Source organism: Pygocentrus nattereri, chromosome 3 (genome assembly GCF_015220715.1).
Source record: "Pygocentrus nattereri isolate fPygNat1 chromosome 3, fPygNat1.pri, whole genome shotgun sequence".
NCBI classification, from domain to species: Eukaryota; Metazoa; Chordata; class Actinopteri; order Characiformes; family Serrasalmidae; genus Pygocentrus; species Pygocentrus nattereri.
The window spans coordinates 4990106-5010061 of record NC_051213.1 but is presented as its reverse complement, the minus strand read 5'-3'; the positions used below and the strand labels follow the sequence as shown (position 1 = coordinate 5010061).

General features: G+C 37.7%; 1 protein-coding gene across 4 annotated transcripts in view; it reads right to left on the bottom strand.

Annotated features, from left to right (window-relative positions):
* col11a1a (collagen, type XI, alpha 1a) overlaps positions 1-19956 on the bottom strand; it is a 192442-nt gene that overhangs the window by 80804 nt on the left and 91682 nt on the right. For all 4 annotated transcript variants that reach the window (XM_037537327.1, XM_037537324.1, XM_037537326.1 and 1 more), the window contains 8 exons: positions 19602-19709; positions 19353-19406; positions 12174-12227; positions 10388-10432; positions 9984-10037; positions 8425-8469; positions 4600-4653; positions 3543-3596 (listed from right to left, as the gene is read on the bottom strand). In XM_037537327.1, coding sequence (XP_037393224.1) covers positions 3543-3596; positions 4600-4653; positions 8425-8469; positions 9984-10037; positions 10388-10432; positions 12174-12227; positions 19353-19406; positions 19602-19709 — 468 coding nt within the window. The remainder of the gene's footprint in view (positions 1-3542; positions 3597-4599; positions 4654-8424; positions 8470-9983; positions 10038-10387; positions 10433-12173; positions 12228-19352; positions 19407-19601; positions 19710-19956) is intronic.

The window sequence follows — 19956 nt, the reverse complement described above, 5'->3', positions numbered from 1 at the left end:
TGGCTGATGTCCTTAGTCACTGTGTGTGGTCAATGTTTTGGTCATTCCTAAATGGACCTTTGAAAAGCCATCGCTCATAGTTTTGATGCTGCTCACTGACATGAACTGAATCAGAACACACGGCTGTTGAAGTCATCCGGCCTGTGCTGTGGCCGCTGCTCTGCGGTGGTGATAGACTGGACGCTCTGCTGGCCAGCGCTCTCTGATAAATCAAGTGTTATAAATATCATAATGAAGCTCAGTGAGCAGGTTTAAATGGGTTGATAGAAAGAGGCGCATTTAGCTGCTTTATCAGCTGTAGACAATATTTAGCAGGAAGCAAAGGCCTCTGCTCCGCCAGCCTGTCTGGAACACAGTCAGCCTCAACTCTGATGAAAAGCCGCCACTTAAAGGAGCTATAAGTAGTCCACGGCTTGTGGCATACAAAATTACAGCAGGAGGCAGTGCTGTGAAAAAGCCTTTGTTTACGGTTCAAAACTGTTTATCTGGGCAGTAGGTGTGATTTTGTCAGTAATGATGCGATATAACATTAGAATAAACACAAAGAAACAGTCAGAAAACTGTGTGGTTTTCAGTAAAGTTGTGAAAATGTTGGTTAGAAGAAGACAGGCCTGGCTCCTGACTGCTCGCTGCACTCCAGCCATTGCATACATTTGTTCAATTGCCCCTGGTTTAATTTACTGAAGGCTGGACTAGGCCTCTTACATCTTTCTTTCATTTAACTTCTTCTTTCTGGGGACCGTTTACACTGTAATCCCACATTGTGCTTTAACTCAAATAAATGAAGTGTGTTCTACATAAAACTCAGTATATCCCACATACTGCTTTAAGTTCAGGGAACATTTTTGATGATTTTCTACACTCAAATATGAGTGAATGAAGCCTTTCCTACTATTTTTCAGATATTTTTCAGATATTTTCATATTTTTACTGTCACGATTGGCTTCTTCACTCCTCCATGTGCTATTTGTCTACTTTTTGATCGTCCACATGCTTCTTTGTTTTGGTTTCACAGTCCAGCCCCCTTGTTTCGTGACTCCGCCCCTGATTGTTTCCACCTGTTTTCCGCCTGTCGCTGGTTATCCTCGCATTGTATTTTATCCCTGTGTTTTCCTGAGTTTCTGGTTGGTCTTTGTTTATTCTTGTGTGAGGTTCTCTGTTCATTGTTGTCATGTCTGTCCCACGATCTCTCCGTGTTGGCTTTATGAACCTGGACTTGCTCCGACTACGACCCTGGATTTGCCCAAAATAAAACTCGCTTGTCTCCGCACATGCGTCCGCCTCCTAATCGCTCCCCAACGTCACATTTACTGTGGAGCTTTATATGTCAAAAAAATGACGCATTGGCTAGTATCTTAAATAATAAATCAAGCACGATTGATTGTCAGTTGTTGTAAGCTTATTATAAGATTTCTGTCATTTTTTGCTTGTTTTTAGAAATTTTATCGTGGCAAATTTCATTACATTTGCAGACAACTTTGCTTGTTTCGAGAAATATGCAACAAACAAAAATATATGCCCATATAGTGAGACCATTTTACCTGAAAAAGAAAATTACAAAAGACCAGAAAAATGTGTAGAAATAAGTAATTTTATAATATTCCTATAACCGTCTCATAAATTGAAATATTAGATATATTGACTCAATTTAAGATCAATGTACTTGCCAAGAGTGTCAATTAAAGTGAACCTATATCAAGTCATGTCTGTATTGTTTCATATCCTTGAGGTTTGCCACTACTCTGAACAAAATCAATGAATAATGATCATAAAAAGCTACTGCCACCCACTTACGGCAGTGTTGAGGGTCTGACACCGTAACATCCCTGCTTGTGTAGGTGCGCTATCTGTACACTGTGATCTGTCCCATTCAGAGCTGCCCAAGTCCAGCAGAACCTTCAAACTCAAAGTCAGGACGGCCAGCACTGTATACATTAGCGTTTACCTGCTCCAATGACCTGATTCAAATGACCTCAAATCGATGAGTTGAATCAGATGTGTTAGAGCGATTAAAACACTAAACCATGCAGTCGCTGAGGCTCTCCTGGGCGAAACAGGCAGCTGGCTGAGATGGATTAGTTTATCACTCGCTCTTTAAAGTGACAAACAGGCACCTCTCAGCCAAGCGGCTCTGCCAGCCAGCTATTAATACAACATCTAAGTAGATCAAGGAAAACTCCATAAATTCCACAGCCCTTTAAGGCAGTGCTTCTAAATCCTGACCCTGAGGTACCCCCATCCCAAGTCCTGCACATTTACTGTTTCCTTGCTCAAACAAGCCCATTAGACTCAGAAAGCGCATGAAATTGGTTCAAACCAGGCCCCGCCCACAAATGTTTTCTTACGCAGCAACTGTTGATCAAGCTTTTTTCCAATCTAAGGTAAAACTGTAACTCACTTTTTGGCACAATATCTAAATTCATGGATATTTATTCATTTAATTTTATTTTTAATTTGTATGAAAGGTCACTTATACTGGCCTATTAATGGTTCACATCACATTTATTAGGAAACATTTTTGATAATTAATTCTCCACAATCAACATCAGCTTCTCGTATGGTGTTCCTCAGGGGTCCATATTGGGTCCCCCTATTTTTATCATTTTCTCACATTGGAATGTACTATAAGACATAATATTATATATATATATATATATATATATATATATATATATATATATATATATAATATAGAGCTTTATTGATTTTATTTATTTTTTTAATGAAAGGTCACTCATATTGACCTATAAATGGTTCACATTATATTTAATAGGAAATATTTTTGATTCATTAATTCCCTACAATCTATCTCTGCTTCTGTTTCTTATGGTGGTCATCAGGGGTCAGTACTGGGTCCCCCAATTTTTCTTATCATTTTCTCACATTGGGATGTATTATGAGACATTATAATATTTATTTACACTGTTATGCAGACAACACCCAGATCTATAGATCTAGCTTTACTTTTGTTTTTTATCTGTACAGTATATCTTTTTTATTTATGTAATTGTTATATCTACTGTCTGGTGTTAAAAGGTGAATTTAATTAAAATCTATTATTAGTATTATTATTTGTTATTTATAAGGATGCGTTTTTCAGATAGAACAGGTGTAGTTTTTGTTCTTGTGTAATCTAACTAACGTTAGCACTGTGGCAAAGTTATCATTGTCATTTCCAACCTGCCTAGTTTACATTAGCCACAACGACATAGTCCAATGAGATTTAAGTCAACGGACTGCGGATGGATTAACTGAGCCCATCAGGCGTGTTAAACCTTAGAAAACACTGAAATATGCAGGGCTGGGATCTGCTGCTGTAGTGGGTGGATGGAGCTGGCGGTCATTCGGGCCCGGGCTCTGGTAACCGGTGCAGACTCTCAGAGACGCCGCCCTCCAGGTGTTGGAGATGAGGCAGAGACGGCTAAAGAGTTGCCTCACACTCCTCCACCCGGCCGGAGCGTCTGTTAGAGCCAGAAGGCCGTGGGGACCCCGCCTGAGCGCCAGCTCCAAAACACACACGAGAAAACCAGAAATGCACTCACCGTCTCCCCCCGCTGGCCAGGGTGACCGGGCAACCCGTCCTTTCCAGGTGGTCCCTACACAAAAGAAGAACACGTAGCTTTTTATGTCACATGTATAACAGCTGAAATTATAAAGGCATTGGACAAAACTGGGTGTCAAAATTTTGGGATACTTGGCATTAGAATTTTATCATTGTTAATTTCAATAAACTAATAATAAAAAAACTGTAATTACTTTGTCGCCAACTAAAACCCTCACCTTAACATTAATATTAATAATACATTAATAAGACTGACTACTCAGTAACTACTATAAATTATTCAATAACTACTCTAAATTATTCAGTAACTACTATAAATTATTCAATAACTACTATAAATTATTCAGTAACTACTCTAAATTATTCAGTAACTACTATAAATTATTCAGTAACTACTCTAAATTATTCAATAACTACTCTAAATTATTCAGTAACTACTCTAAATTATTCAGTAACTACTATAAATTATTCAGTAACTACTCTAAATTATTCAATAACTACTCTAAATTATTCAGTATCTACTATAAATTATTCAGTAACTACTATAAATTATTCAGTAACTACTCTAAATTATTCAATAACTACTCTAAATTATTCAGTAACTACTATAAATTATTCAGTAACTACTATAAATTATTCAATAACTACTCTAAATTATTCAGTAACTACTATAAATTATTCAGTAACTACTATAAATTATTCAGTAACTACTCTAAATTATTCAATAACTACTCTAAATTATTCAGTAACTACTATAAATTATTCAGTAACTACTATAAATTATTCAGTAACTACTCTAAATTATTCAGTAAGTAGTACAAATTAATCAGTAACTTCTATAACTTATTATTTAATTACTACACAATTTTCAGTAACTCCTCTAAATTGTTCAGTAAATACAAATAATTATTATTATTACCATGAACCAGCTATACACAACAACGTATAATTAAAAAAAGTTTTAAAGTCATTTCGATCATTTCCATATGAATTAGCATCATTCTACTCCTTGAATGGCAGTATATGCAGATACTTACAGGGGGGCCCTTCGGTCCTGGGAAGCCAACGGGTCCCTGGGGTCCTTGAGGTCCCTGGAGCAAGACAAATTCACACATTTAGCAAAGAATATTACTTTTTCTCCTAAATAGAGAGCCGATCTACTCAACAGGCTGCTCTAAAATGACATGCAATCATTGATCGTGGAGCGGCATTAAAACTGCTGTAATGAGGAGCCGCAGTACTGCTGAAGGAGCTTATAATTGGCTGATTATTTGAAAAAGATAAATTAAAGGATGGAAAACGTTCGTTCTTAGAAGTTGCAGCCACTGCCAGCGATAATAAAAGGATGTTGTAGTTTAATATGGATTATGTTCCACACAGCTGAGCGAAACAAGCTGAAAACTGTGTGGAAAGTACAGACTGACCCACTTTGTGTTTGTTAGTAGGAGATAGTTTATTATGATATATATACGATATATATATATATGTTTAAATATAATAGCAAAACAATGATAACTCTAGACTTTTAAAGGCTAAACCAGGGAAAAGAGTTTCTCAGCTCTATTCCAGACAAATCAAGTCATCTACGGCTCGAGAATTACTCCACTAGTTGAATCAGGTTTGCTAATTCAGAGAAAATCCATTAAGTTCCACAGTGCCGTGGCTTCCGTAACCCGAGCTGGACAGCTCTGCTCTAAAAAGTGCACAGTGGTGGGAATTGGTGGCCTGGCGTGTCTAAGACCGTCGCAGGCGAAGCAAGAAGAAAGGCTACATCGTCGGCTCATCTATGAGCATTCATAAGGTCACCATCATTATAAACACATGGCATATGCAGATGAGACGCAAACAGAGCAATTATCAAAGCCGCATGCACTGCACTGTACTGATCACGGTGTTGGAAAAGTGCATCCCAACAGATTCCTAATTAAAACTACACGTAATGTGCTGTTCGCATGATCAGGCATCTCAATCCAAGCTCTGTATAAGCTGGAGTGTTTACTCACTGAAGAAACCAACATGAGTGGCAGGGAAATGACTTTACACCATGCTGAAAATGCAGCGCCGGTAAAAATACAGCAGATTACAAGCAAAGAACACAATGTGAATGATTAGCACGTGAAGCCTTTTAAAAACTCTGGGTACTGAATCCAGCGAATGTTTCCTTTGTTTAACCAGGCAACGTCACCGGCTCAGGCTGGAGGCCATTCACCAGCGAGTCTTCAGTGGCTGGAGGTAAATTAGACTTACAAGTGTGAATGAAACATATTTCTAACCTTTCATGCCGGAACCATTAATGAGTACTAAATAATGAGAACCTGCATTTTTCTGGTTTTCTACAGAAAGCAGGTTTGGGGCAGGGGTACACTACCATGATGGCCAATGAGCTGGTCCCCAAATTGCAGTGTCTGAGTGACAGCTGAAGCCTTTATAGTGAGGTTTGGGTTCTAAGTGAAGTCTATTCATCTGCAAAGCTAACCCATAGAACATAGTGAGGTTTGGGTTCTAAGTGAAGGCCATTCATCTGCAAAGCTAACCCATAGAACATACTGAGGTTTGGGTTCTAAGTGAAGTCTATTCATCTGCAAAGCTAACCCATAGAACATACTGAGGTTTGGGTTCTAAGTGAAGGCCATTCATCTGCAAAGCTAACCCATAGAACATAGTGGGGTTTGGGTTCTAAGTGAAGTCTATTCATCTGCAAAGCTAACCCATAGAACATACTGAGGTTTGGGTTCTAAGTGAAGGCCATTCATCTGCAAAGCTAACCCATAGAACATAGTGGGGTTTGGGTTCTAAGTGAAGTCTGTTCACATGCTAAGCTAACCCATAGAACATAGTGAGGTCTGGGTTCTAAGTGAAGGCCATTCATCTGCAAAGCTAACTCATAGAACATAGTGAGGTTTGGGTTCTAAGTGAAGGCCATTCATCTGCAAAGCTAGCCCATAGAACATAGTGAGGTTTGGGTTCTAAGTGAAGGCCATTCATCTGCAAAGCTAACCCATAGAACATAGTGGGGTTTGGGTTCTAAGTGAAGTCTGTTCACATGCTAAGCTAACCCATAGAACATAGTGAGGTTTGGGTTCTAAGTGAAGTCCATTCATCTGCAAAGCTAACCCATAGAACATAGTGAGGTTTGGGTTCTAAGTGAAGTCTATTCATCTGCAAAGCTAACCCATAGAACATACTGAGGTTTGGGTTCTAAGTGAAGGCCATTCATCTGCAAAGCTAACCCATAGAACATACTGAGGTTTGGGTTCTAAGTGAAGTCTATTCATCTGCAAAGCTAACCCATAGAACATACTGAGGTTTGGGTTCTAAGTGAAGGCCATTCATCTGCAAAGCTAACCCATAGAACATAGTGGGGTTTGGGTTCTAAGTGAAGTCTGTTCACATGCTAAGCTAACCCATAGAACATAGTGAGGTCTGGGTTCTAAGTGAAGGCCATTCATCTGCAAAGCTAACCCATAGAACATGGTGAGGTTTGGGTTCTAAGTGAAGGCCATTCATCTGCAAAGCTAACCCATAGAACATAGTGGGGTTTGGGTTCTAAGTGAAGTCTATTCATCTGCAAAGCTAACCCATAGAACATACTGAGGTTTGGGTTCTAAGTGAAGGCCATTCATCTGCAAAGCTAACCCATAGAACATAGTGGGGTTTGGGTTCTAAGTGAAGTCTGTTCACATGCTAAGCTAACCCATAGAACATAGTGAGGTCTGGGTTCTAAGTGAAGGCCATTCATCTGCAAAGCTAACTCATAGAACATAGTGAGGTTTGGGTTCTAAGTGAAGGCCATTCATCTGCAAAGCTAGCCCATAGAACATAGTGAGGTTTGGGTTCTAAGTGAAGGCCATTCATCTGCAAAGCTAACCCATAGAACATAGTGGGGTTTGGGTTCTAAGTGAAGTCTGTTCACATGCTAAGCTAACCCATAGAACATAGTGAGGTTTGGGTTCTAAGTGAAGTCCATTCATCTGCAAAGCTAACCCATAGAACATAGTGAGGTTTGGGTTCTAAGTGAAGTCTGTTCACATGCAAAGCTAACCCATAGAACATAGTGAGGTTTGGGTTCTAAGTGAAGTCTGTTCACATGCTAAGCTAACCCATAGAACATAGTGAGGTTTGGGTTCTAAGTGAAGTCTGTTCACATGCTAAGCTAACCCATAGAACATAGTGAGGTTTGGGTTCTAAGTGAAGTCTGTTCACATGCTAAGCTAACCCATAGAACATAGTGAGGTTTGGGTTCTAAGTGAAGTCTGTTCACATGCTAAGCTAACCCATAGAACATAGTGAGGTTTGGGTTCTAAGTGAAGTCTGTTCACATGCTAAGCTAACCCATAGAACATAGTGAGGTTTGGGTTCTAAGTGAAGTCTGTTCACATGCTAAGCTAACTCCTACGCCTTTTCCTATATAGAGCTCCACTCATTCTCAAGGCTCTAAAGCCCTCCAGCTCCCGTCTCCAGTCAAACAGATTTATGGGAAGTCCGATGTGCTCCACTGTATTATCGGTGGGACTGTCACTTTTTCAGGGTCTTTCCTGGATCGTCCTGGATTTTGTCTGCCTAGAAGAAATGTATTCCATTCCCAGACATAAAGGTTTCAGACATCCAAGCGTGTTTCATTCTGAGGCTGTTAATCCAAAAGATCGGCTTCTTTTTTTAAGTGCACTGTTGGTGACACGTTTAGGCACTAGACAGCACTTCAGCGTGATAAGTGGGAAGGTTAGGAGCCTCTGCTGAACTGACATCTGTCTAGCATTGATTGCATCATGAGCACAGCTACAGGTTGGCTGAATCTAATCAAGAGGAATGTTCAGGAGTTTTACAAGGTTGAGGTGACAGTCCTGCTTATCTGCAGCACTTACTCTCTCTCCGGGCGGGCCAGGTGGACCATCATTGCCCGATGTGCCCTGAGAAAAGCAGACAGAGAGAAAGAAACAGGGAGAGAGAGAGAGAGAGAGAGAGAGAGAGAGAGAGAGAGAGAGAGAGAGAGAGAGAGAGCATCAGCATCCACCCAAAAAACCCCAATACTTTTAATGGCTGCAGTGTTTTTCAGTGTCTGATGTTTTTGCCGTAATATAGAATTTGCTGTAGAGTTAGCCGGATTTCTCTGTTCAGTCAGTGTGTTAAGTATTAAGTGATACTTTTTTGATCCCACAAACGGGGAAATTCCACCTCCGCATTAAACCCATCCATGAAGTGAAACACCACATACACACTAGTGAACACACACACACTAGGGGGCAGTGAGCACACTTGCCCAGAGTGGTGGGCATCCCTATCCATGGCGCCCGGGGAGCAGTTGGGGGTTAGGTGTCTTGCTCAAGGACACCTCAGTCATGGACGGTCAGCCCTGGGGATCGAACCGGCAACCTTCCGGTCACAATGCCAGATCCCTAACCTCCAGCCCACGACTGCCCCCAAAGGCACGTGTTGCGTGCTTCTATATTGTAATTGGGTCATTCTAACGTCCATTTTTGTGTCCCTATCGTTTACATATATATTACACTTAAAAAACGCTTGTGTTATTACAATTTTTTACATTTTCAAATAAAACCATGTTATTTTAACAATTCCACCTTCTTGAGACTCAGTTTAGTTTTTAAATCAATCATTTAGAATTCCAAGCACCACAGAAGTGCTTGGGCCCACAGTCACGTGTGAAGGCTGAGACCATATTTTGAACAAATCTACACATGACTATAAAATATATCACTGAAATGACAAAAAAAAAAAAGCCAAATATATAAATATAATGACAGTCCCTGCGATGGACTGGTGACCTGTCCAGGGTGTATCCTGCCACTGTGTGTATAATGAAAGTTGTGGTCCCCAGGAGTCGAGTCACTGGTGTTACCGCATAACAAAAAGTCTCTTATTTTGAAATAAAAGTCCCGCCGATGACCTCGCTCGACTTCTTTTTACGTGTTCTCTGAGGATCTATGAGGAAAAGCACACGGCGAGTCCACTGTGGGTTTCAGTTAACAGAGACTGTCTCATTTATCTCCTGATCTCATATGAAGCTTTTGGCTGACGTCACTGGTGTGACCCACTTTACTCTTAAGTAACTGCGGAAAACATAGAATAGAAATGGATGAAATTCCATATCTTAATGGATTTTCTATGACTGGCGACGTGTGGTTTGATGCTCCGCAGCAGCCGTTTTTTATGAAATGCGTTTCTCATTAAAAATGCCTCATTACGCGTAACACCAACGAGGCTCGGTAACACCAGTGACTCCTACGGAGTGACAGAAAAGTGGACGTTTCTGTAGAATGACCCAATTTTATTTATATAAATGACTGAATATATAAACGCGCTGCTTCTTGACAGACGTGTACTTGCACGGTTGTTCCTGTGATTATTTTGTGTCATTAATGGGACTGTATGAGGTGTAACATGCATAACTGTAGTGTATGAATACCTTAGGACCTGGCTTTCCAGTCGGACCCCTGGCACCCCGAGCCCCACGTGGCCCCTGAAACACACACACATACAAACACATACAGAGATCAGAGTCTGTGGACCTGCAGCTTTAATTGCACTCACTAAATCCCTCATCACTGGATGATTCTGACACTGAAACTCTATTAGAAATACTGAATCATTAATAGTAGCTACCAAATAGTCTATAATAAATACTTCGTTTATAGTAGATCGTTAGATGGCAGTTATAGTAGAGAGCAGCTACTGAACACCTCATAGTAGTTCATGAATAATTTATTGTACTGAATAATGATCCAGAGATTAAAGGAACACGCCAACATTTTTCAGCCTGATCTCTAACTGTCACATCTGTAATTGTGGTCAATCCAAAAGGTTGCGTACCGTTGGACCTCTTTGCCCCCTTGGACCGGGTTTTCCCGCTACACCCTGTCAAGCAGAAGAAGAGAAATGAGCACAGCGGATATCAGCGGACTCTCAGACTCTGATAAAGCCATGCTGGCCGTCTCTCCGGGAGGAAAGCGCCAGTAGTCATGCTGTAAGGAGCCAAGCCTGGCACCGGAACCTTCCCACAGAGGGGGGCTGCAGATCTGATATTTATGAAGGTGGTCCGGCAGTACACACACAGACGAAACACTGAGCGCGCTCTTCTTGGACTGACTGTGTATTATGTTGTATTTTGCGCTAGTGAGGAATGAATAATACCTAACATTAATATTTCTGTGTGACATTTTACTGACAAATCATTTTGAGCAGATGAACTGCCGGCAATACATTTTATAAGCTAATGCTTTTTTCAGTTAATAATAACTATTATAATACAATAATAACTATGTAGTTAATAAAAAAAACTGTTAAAAATGGATTTGAAAAGTTTAATATTGACAACAAATTTTATGAAAGTTAATGGTGAAACCATATTTTTGTTTGTTGAGTAATAATAAGTAATTTTGATCTCATCATTGCCAAAAATTAAAAACAATTTTTTTTACATAGTTGCTAGATTTTTTCTTAAGCAATTATCACTATGGAGGTACTCAAAAAAATCTATCTATCTGTCTGTCTGTCTGTCTGTCTATCTATCTATCTATCTGTCTGTCTATCTGTCTATCTGTCTGTCTGTCTATCTATCTATCTATCTATCTGTCTGTCTGTCTGTCTGTCTGTCTATCTTTCTATCTATCTGTCTGTCTGTCTGTCTATCAGTCTGTCTGTCTATCTTTCTATCTAACTATCTATCTATCTATCTATCTATCTATCTATCTATCTATCTATCTATCTGTCTGTCTGTCTGTCTGTCTATCTTTCTATCTATCTGTCTGTCTGTCTATCTATCTATCTATCTATCTATCTGTCTGTCTGTCTGTCTGTCTGTCTGTCTATCTTTCTATCTATCTGTCTGTCTATCTATCTATCTATCTATCTATCTATCTATCTGTCTGTCTGTCTGTCTGTCTATCTTTCTATCTATCTGTCTGTCTGTCTGTCTGTCTATCAGTCTGTCTGTCTGTCTATCTATCTATCTATCTATCTATCTATCTATCTATCTATCTATCTATCTATCTATCTATCAGTCAGTCAGTCTGTCTGTCTGTCTTTATTTAACAAATAACATTCAGTGCTGGTTTGGGCCAGATTCCCCCTTTCACAGCTTTAATAATTAAGAAAACACTGTTTTTTTTTCAGCTATGCAACAATAACCACAGAGCTACTCTAGATAAGATCTTCTTAAATAAATAAATAAATAAATAAAGTTCCTTAATTCACCAGCTGTGCCTGTGCTGTTGGCCTAAATGGCGCTGTGCATGCAGGAGCATAGCGCAGCGTCTGTGTGGTGGTTAAACAGTGGATGTAATTTTATTCCATGTATTTGTATTCCGGCTAAAGCCGGAGGACAGCAGCAGCACAGGACACGAGGATGCCCTGGGCAAGGAGCTGACCGTTGACCCCAAATCCTTATTAACTTTTTTCCCGTTTCCTCTTTCCGAATGTGAGGAGCACGGCTGAATCACTATGAGCCTCGATCCGTTCAGCATCTGTTTGTTCTCTTTGCATTGATTTCTTCTGTTTTTTGGGCAGAAATCATCACACAAATCTCTCCGCAATGGGAATCAATGGGCTTGTTTTCTCTTTGTTTGTGTTGGGTTATGATGCGACGTGCATTCCTTACCCTGGCACCTTTCTCTCCGTTGGCTCCTGGGAATCCAGGGAAACCGGTCGAACCCTGCGGATCAAACAGGGAAAGTGTGTGAGAGAGAGGGGAAGAGTGCGCGTGCTGGAGCTGCATGCTGATGATTCTGATCTCCAGCCGCTGACGCTCCTCACTGTCAGAAGGCATTAGCATCCTGCTACGGGTGCACACAAACAAAACAGAGCCTGACTCATAGAAACAGCACCGTGCAAAAGTCAGAGACCCAATATTCATCTCATTTCCAGTCAAGATATAAGGCAATCCACTTGCATAAGAAAGGGGAACGTCAAATAAGTGGAAAAATAATGAGTTTCCACGAATGGAGGTCAGAAAATGTTTAAAAGCTACCGAGAAAATGTTCCTCCTAACAACCACCTGGAAGAGCTGGTCGACCCCAAAACTGCCCCCATCAGATAAACAGCACTGAAAGCTTTGATCTCTGAGAGAGAGGAGAACATCAAGCTGCTTCAGATCTGAAAACATCCACAGGTGTTCCTGTCCATCCTTCCACTGTGAGAAGACCACTCAGCGCTGTGGGTCTGAAAGGACGTGTAGCTGATCAAGAAGAACCTCACTGAGAAAAGGAGACGGACACACCAAACAAAGAAGCTGAACAATGGACTGACCACCCCAGAGTCCAGACCTCAGCACCAGTGAATGGGTTTGATTACTTCTGAAAATAAGTGTTTACCTGCATTCGATAATCCGATCATAGTCAGATTTCTCCAGTTATCTGATTATTCCAATGTTCATGTAAACAGCATAGTCCAATTTCTTAGATCAGAGTAAGATCTGGTAAAGAGGCTGGATTTGAGCTCAGTAATCAGACTTCTCAGTGCTGTGAGCTCTCACTCTGATTTCTTTCGGATTTCTCAGTCTGAGCATAAGCGAAACAGACCACGATACCGAAAATAAGTAAGCAGTGCTGCCGCGATGACTTCTGGTGTGACGCTGAAACCAAATACATGCTTGACGAAATGAAGCATTCAAATATTCTTAATCTTCTAGATGATGCACACTGACCGGCCACTTTATTAGGTACACCTTGCTAGTAAAAGGCTGGACCCCCTTTTGCCTTCAGAACTGTCTTAATTCTTCATGCCACACTTTCAACAAGATGTTGGAAACGTTCCTAAGAGATGTTGGGTGGTTATTTGAGTTCCTGTTGTCTTTCTATCATCTTGAACCAGTCTGCCCGTTCTCCTCTGACCTCTCACACCAACAAGGCATTTTCGTCCACACAACTGACCGCTCACTGGATATTTCCTCTTTTTCGGACCGCTCTCTGTGAACCCTAGAGATGGTTGAACGTGAAAATCCCAGCAGATCAGCAGTTTCTGAAATACTCAGACCAGCCCGTCTAGCACCAACAACCACGCCACGTTCAAAGTCCCTTAAATCCCCTTTCTTCCCCGTTCTGATGCTCGGTCTGCACTTCAGCAAGTCGTCTTGACCACCTCTACATGCCTACATGCAGTGAGTTGCGGCCGTGTGATTGGCTGATCAGCTATTTTGACTGCTGTCTTGACTGGAACGTAAATAAATGAAAGGTGGTCTCTGACTTTTGCACAGTCATAATAAACCACAGGTATCACTTGGACTGTGGACTTCACATGTTACAGCAAACTCAAAAACAAAGCTAAAAAAGTCACGTAATGCACAGCAATACTAATATCGTGGACAGCTGGATGCGCCTGAAACATGCCATGGACTAATGAGCTGAGCAGAGTTCATGACCGTATGAGCATGAGGCCTGAGGTCAGGAGATTTGAGGGGACTGAGAGATGTTTTCATGAGGAAAACAGGCACAAGGCAACTGAATAAAGCAATATAAAAACTAAATATATTTACTGATGTATTAATGTACCGCACAGACCCAAAAATAAGCAAACAAGACAGCTGTGCTTGAAGACTCGGGCTCTTTTCTAGTTCTCCGCTCAGTGCAGTGAATGAAAGATGGCTTACCCGTGTTGTTCAGAGCCGGGGCCATTATGAGCAGCAGGGAAAGGAAATCAATACAGTGTTTTATAGCCTCATCCAGAGCAGGGGATTCAGTATTTACACAACACAAAATCAGCTACACGGGAAGCGCAGCCGTGAGACGGGAATGACAGGGCAGGACGCTGTCTGTATGATGGAAGCTTAAATTTACATCTATAAAAGATGCCAACGCCCGGACCCCCACGGGCCGGCCGAGAAACGATGGCGGCAATATTCTGCTTCATGAAAATTCAGCAGCTGGCGACTCGCGAGAGCGGCTCTCAGAAATAATGACATATCAACACTCTGCAATCTCATCAGCCTCCTCTGCTGCTGTAATCTTGTAAAAACCTGAGTCGGGCTGATGAAAAACAGCAGAACTTAGTGCAGAAGGGATTTACAGACACACTGTACGGTGCCAAACTCTGGACTCACTGTTTTCAGCAATATTTACACAGATACATTAATAATATATTCTAATATGACGGTTCTGTTCTACAGATATCAAATCACGTTAGACGTGTTCAGAGCTGTGGAGCATTAAGATAAAATCCAGAATGAAGTTCTAATAAATTTTATATCCAGAATGAAGTTCTAATAAAGTTTATATCCAGAATGAAGTTCTAATAAAATTAATATCCAGAATGAAGTTCTAATAAAGTTAATATCCAGAATGAAGTTCTAATAAAGTTAATATCTAGAATGAAGTTCTAATAAAATTAATATCCAGAATGAAGTTCTAATAAAGTTTATATGCAGAATGAAGTTCTAATAAAATTAATATCCAGAATGAAGTTCTAATAAAGTTAATATCCAGAATGAAGTTCTAATAAAGTTAATATCCAGAATGAAGTTCTAATAAAATTAATATCCAGAATGAAGTTCTAATAACGTTTATATCTAGAATGAAGTTCTAATAAAATTAATATCCAGAATGAAGTTCTAATAATGTTTATATCTAGAATGAAGTTCTAATAAAATTAATATCCAGAATGAAGTTCTAATAACGTTTATATCAAGAATGAAGTTCTAATAAAATTAATATCCAGAATGAAGTTCTAATAATGTTTATATCTAGAATGTAGTTCTAATAAAATTAATATCCAGAATGAAGTTCTAATAACGTTTATATCTAGAAAGAAGTTCTAATAAAGTTAATATCCAGAATGAAGTTCTAATAAAGTTAATATCTAGAATGAAGTTCTAATAACGTTTATATCTAGAATGAAGTTCTAATAACGTTTATATCTAGAATGAAGTTCTAATAAAATGAATATCCAGAATGAAGATCTAATAAAGTTTATATCCAGAATGAAGTTCTAATAACGTTTATATCTAGAAAGAAGTTCTAATAAAGTTAATATCCAGAATGAAGTTCTAATAAAGTTAATATCTAGAATGAAGTTCTAATAACGTTTATATCTAGAATGAAGTTCTAATAACGTTTATATCTAGAATGAAGTTCTAATAAAATGAATATCCAGAATGAAGATCTAATAAAGTTTATATCCAGAATGAAGTTCTAATAAAGTTAATATCCAGAATGAAGTTCTAATAAAGTTTATATCCAGAATGAAGTTCTAATAAAATTAATATCCAGAATGAAGTTCTAATAAAGTTAATATCCAGAATGAAGTTCTAATAAACTTAATATCTAGAATGAAGTTCTAATAAAATTAATATCCAGAATGAAGTTCTAATAAAGTTTATATCCAGAATGAAGTTCTAATAAAATTAATATCCAGAATGAAGTTCTAATAAAGTTAATATCCAGAATGAAGTTCTAATAAAGTTAATATCTAGAATGAAGTTCTAATAAAATTAATATCCAGAATGAAGTTCTAATAATGTTTATATCTAGAATGAAGTTCTAATAAAATTAATATCCAGAATGAAGTTCTAATAATGTTTATATCTAGAATGTAGTTCTAATAAAATTAATATCCAGAATGAAGTTCTAATAACGTTTATATCTAGAAAGAAGTTCTAATAAAGTTAATATCCAGAATGAAGTTCTAATAAAGTTAATATCTAGAATGAAGTTCTAATAACGTTTATATCTAGAATGAAGTTCTAATAAAATTAATATCCAGAATGAAGATCTAATAAAGTTTATATCCAGAATGAAGTTCTAATAAAGTTAATATCCAGAATGAAGTTCTAATAACGTTTATATCTAGAATGAAGTTCTAATAAAATTAATATCCAGAATGAAGTTCTAATAAAGTTAATATCTAGAATGAAGTTCTAATAAAATTAATATCCAGAATGAAGTTCTAATAAAATTAATATCCAGAATGAAGTTCTAATAAAGTTAATATCCAGAATGAAGTTCTAATAAAGCTTATATCTAGAATGAAGTTCTAATAAAATTAATATCCAGAATGAAGTTCTAATAAAATTAATATCCAGAATGAAGTTCTAATAACGTTTATATATAGAATAAAGTTCTAATAAAATTAATATCCAGAATGAAGTTCTAATAATGTTTATATCTAGAATGTAGTTCTAATAAAATTAATATCCAGAATGAAGTTCTAATAACATTTATATCTAGAAAGAAGTTCTAATAAAGTTAATATCCAGAATGAAGTTCTAATAAAGTTAATATCTAGAATGAAGTTCTAATAAAATTAATATCCAGAATGAAGTTCTAATAATGTTTATATCTAGAATGAAGTTCTAATAAAATTAATATCCAGAATGAAGATCTAATAATGTTTATATCTAGAATGTAGTTCTAATAAAATTAATATCCAGAATGAAGTTCTAATAACGTTTATATCTAGAAAGAAGTTCTAATAAAGTTAATATCCAGAATGAAGTTCTAATAAAGTTAATATCTAGAATGAAGTTCTAATAACGTTTATATCTAGAATGAAGTTCTAATAACGTTTATATCTAGAATGAAGTTCTAATAAAATTAATATCCAGAATGAAGTTCTAATAAAATTAATATCCAGAATGAAGTTCTAATAACGTTTATATCTAGAATGAAGTTCTAATAATGTTTATATCTAGAATGAAGTTCTAATAAAATTAATATCCAGAATGAAGATCTAATAATGTTTATATCTAGAATGTAGTTCTAATAAAATTAATATCCAGAATGAAGTTCTAATAACGTTTATATCTAGAAAGAAGTTCTAATAAAGTTAATATCCAGAATGAAGTTCTAATAAAGTTAATATCTAGAATGAAGTTCTAATAACGTTTATATCTAGAATGAAGTTCTAATAACGTTTATATCTAGAATGAAGTTCTAATAAAATTAATATCCAGAATGAAGTTCTAATAAAATTAATATCCAGAATGAAGTTCTAATAACGTTTATATCTAGAATGAAGTTCTAATAAAATTAATATCCAGAATGAAGTTCTAATAACGTTTATATCTAGAATGAAGTTCTAATAAAATTAATATCCAGAATGAAGTTCTAATAACGTTTATATCTAAAATGAAGTTCTAATAAAGATAATATCTAGAATGAAGTTCTAATAACGTTTATATCTAGAATGAAGTTCTAATAAAATTAATATCTAGAATGAAGTTCTAATAAAGATAATATCCAGAATGAAGTTCTAATAAAGTTAATATCTAGAATGAAGTTCTAATAAAGCTTATATCTAGAATGAAGTTCTAATAAAATTAATATCCAGAATGAAGTTCTAATAATGTTTATATCTAGAATGAAGTTCTAATAAAGTTAATATCTAGAATGAAGTTCTAATAAGGTTAATATTCAGAATATTTTAAATTAAATTAATATCCAGAATCTTTTAACTAAATTAATATCTAGAACGAAGTTCTAATAAAGTCCATATCCAGAATATTTTTAATTAAATTAATGTCTAGAATGAAGTTCTAATAAAGTCCATATCCAGAATATTTTTAATTAAATTAATATCTAGAACGAAGTTCTAATAAAGGCCATATCCGGAATATTTTAACTAAATTAAAATTAATATAATATTAAGTTCTAATAAGGTTAATATCTAGAATGAAGTTCTAATAAAGTCCATATCTAGAATGAAATTCTAATAAGGTTAATATCTAGAATGAAGTTCTAATAAAGTCCATATCTAAAATGAAGTTCTAATAAAGTTAATGTCTAGAATGAAGTTCTAATAAAGTTAATATCTAGAATGAAGTTCTAATAAGGTTAATATTCAGAATATTTTAAATTAATATCCAGAATCTTTTAACTAAACTAATATCTAGAACGAAGTTCTAATAAAGTCCATATCCAGAATATTTTAATTAAATTAGTGTCTAGAATGAAGTTCTAATAAAGTCCATATCCAGAATATTTTTAACTAAATTAATATCTAGAATGAAGCTCCAGAATGGGATATATTTCATTTCTTCATTTTATTATATATATATTACATTATGAGGAGTGATTCCAGTCTTTCGGATGTGCCGGTATGTGAGAGTGAGGTGTGCAGTGCGTGATCAGCTGGTTGGTCTCTGTGTTTCTCAGCAGTGCTGTTTGGTTGTAGCTCTGGACTGCAGACCACCTATGATGAAAGGCACTGGGGCTGGACATTATCTCCTGCCCTTTGTCCCCTTTCTCTGCAGAGGCTGCGTGAGCGCCATGCTGAACAGTTCGGAGACTAACTCCACTCTGAGCTCACATACTGCCTTTATCCTGCTTTCATCTTCCCTCTGCACTCAGCGGCAGGATGACTCGCACTGATGAATGCCGGCCCTTCGGGAAGTGCTTCTGGAATGATCTCAAACTGGGAATTCCATTCTAACAGCTCCGACCATTTCTGTCTACTGAAGTCTATAACAATACCGAGGGGTCTACAGCTGCACTGAAGGGTCTAAGAAAGTTCCACATTTATACTGAGGGTTCCAGAACTACACTGGGGGCTCCACATTGGGCTTCAACAAACAGATAATTCTCAATTTCTATTTAATTACACAGAGGGTTCAAGGAGTACACTAAGGAGTCTAGAATGACGATCAAGGTTCTAGAACTACACAGAGGGTTCTACATTGGGCAGCAACAAATAGACAGTTCTCAATTTCTAATTAAATACATAGAGGGTTCTAGAAGTACACTGGATATTCTAGAACCACACTGACGGTTATAGAAGTACACTGCAACGAACAGACAGTTCCCAATTCCAATTACATCTATCTAGGTCAATCGGCACATTCTGGACCTACCTTCGGACCCTGTCTTCCTGGGTAGCCGGGCAGTCCAGGAACGCCCAGTTTACCCTGCCAGAAAACAATAAGAGAATCATTTATGGCATCACTGAGCTGTGAACAATTATTAAAAGTTACAGACATGCATTAGTATTCATCCCAGCGATTAGACATCACCGTTCGTTGCCCTCTAACTTAGCTCAAAGTCAAACGTTTAATAAAGCCGATAATAAAACGACTCAGTAAAAGGCAGAAAGAAATGCGCACCTTTTCTCCAGCCAGTCCCATGGGTCCCGATTCACCTGGAGGACCTGCACGGCCTTTCGGACCTTCAGGACCATCCTCACCTCTGGGTCCAAGCACACCGAGCTCACCCTGAACACACACACAACAGGGTCAGATACAGTTGTTTACATCATTAAACATGAATACTTCTGTTACTGCCTTCTTTGTGTCATGTGCACTGTGTGTGCAAGAGAGTGGAAGTACCAGCTAGGGGTTTCTAATAAAGTGGCCAGTGAGTAGAAGCACACGGTAGGGGTTTCTAATAAAGTGGCCAGTGAGTGGAAGTACAAGGTGGGTGTTTCTAATAAAGTGGCCAGTTAGTGGAAGTACAAGGTGG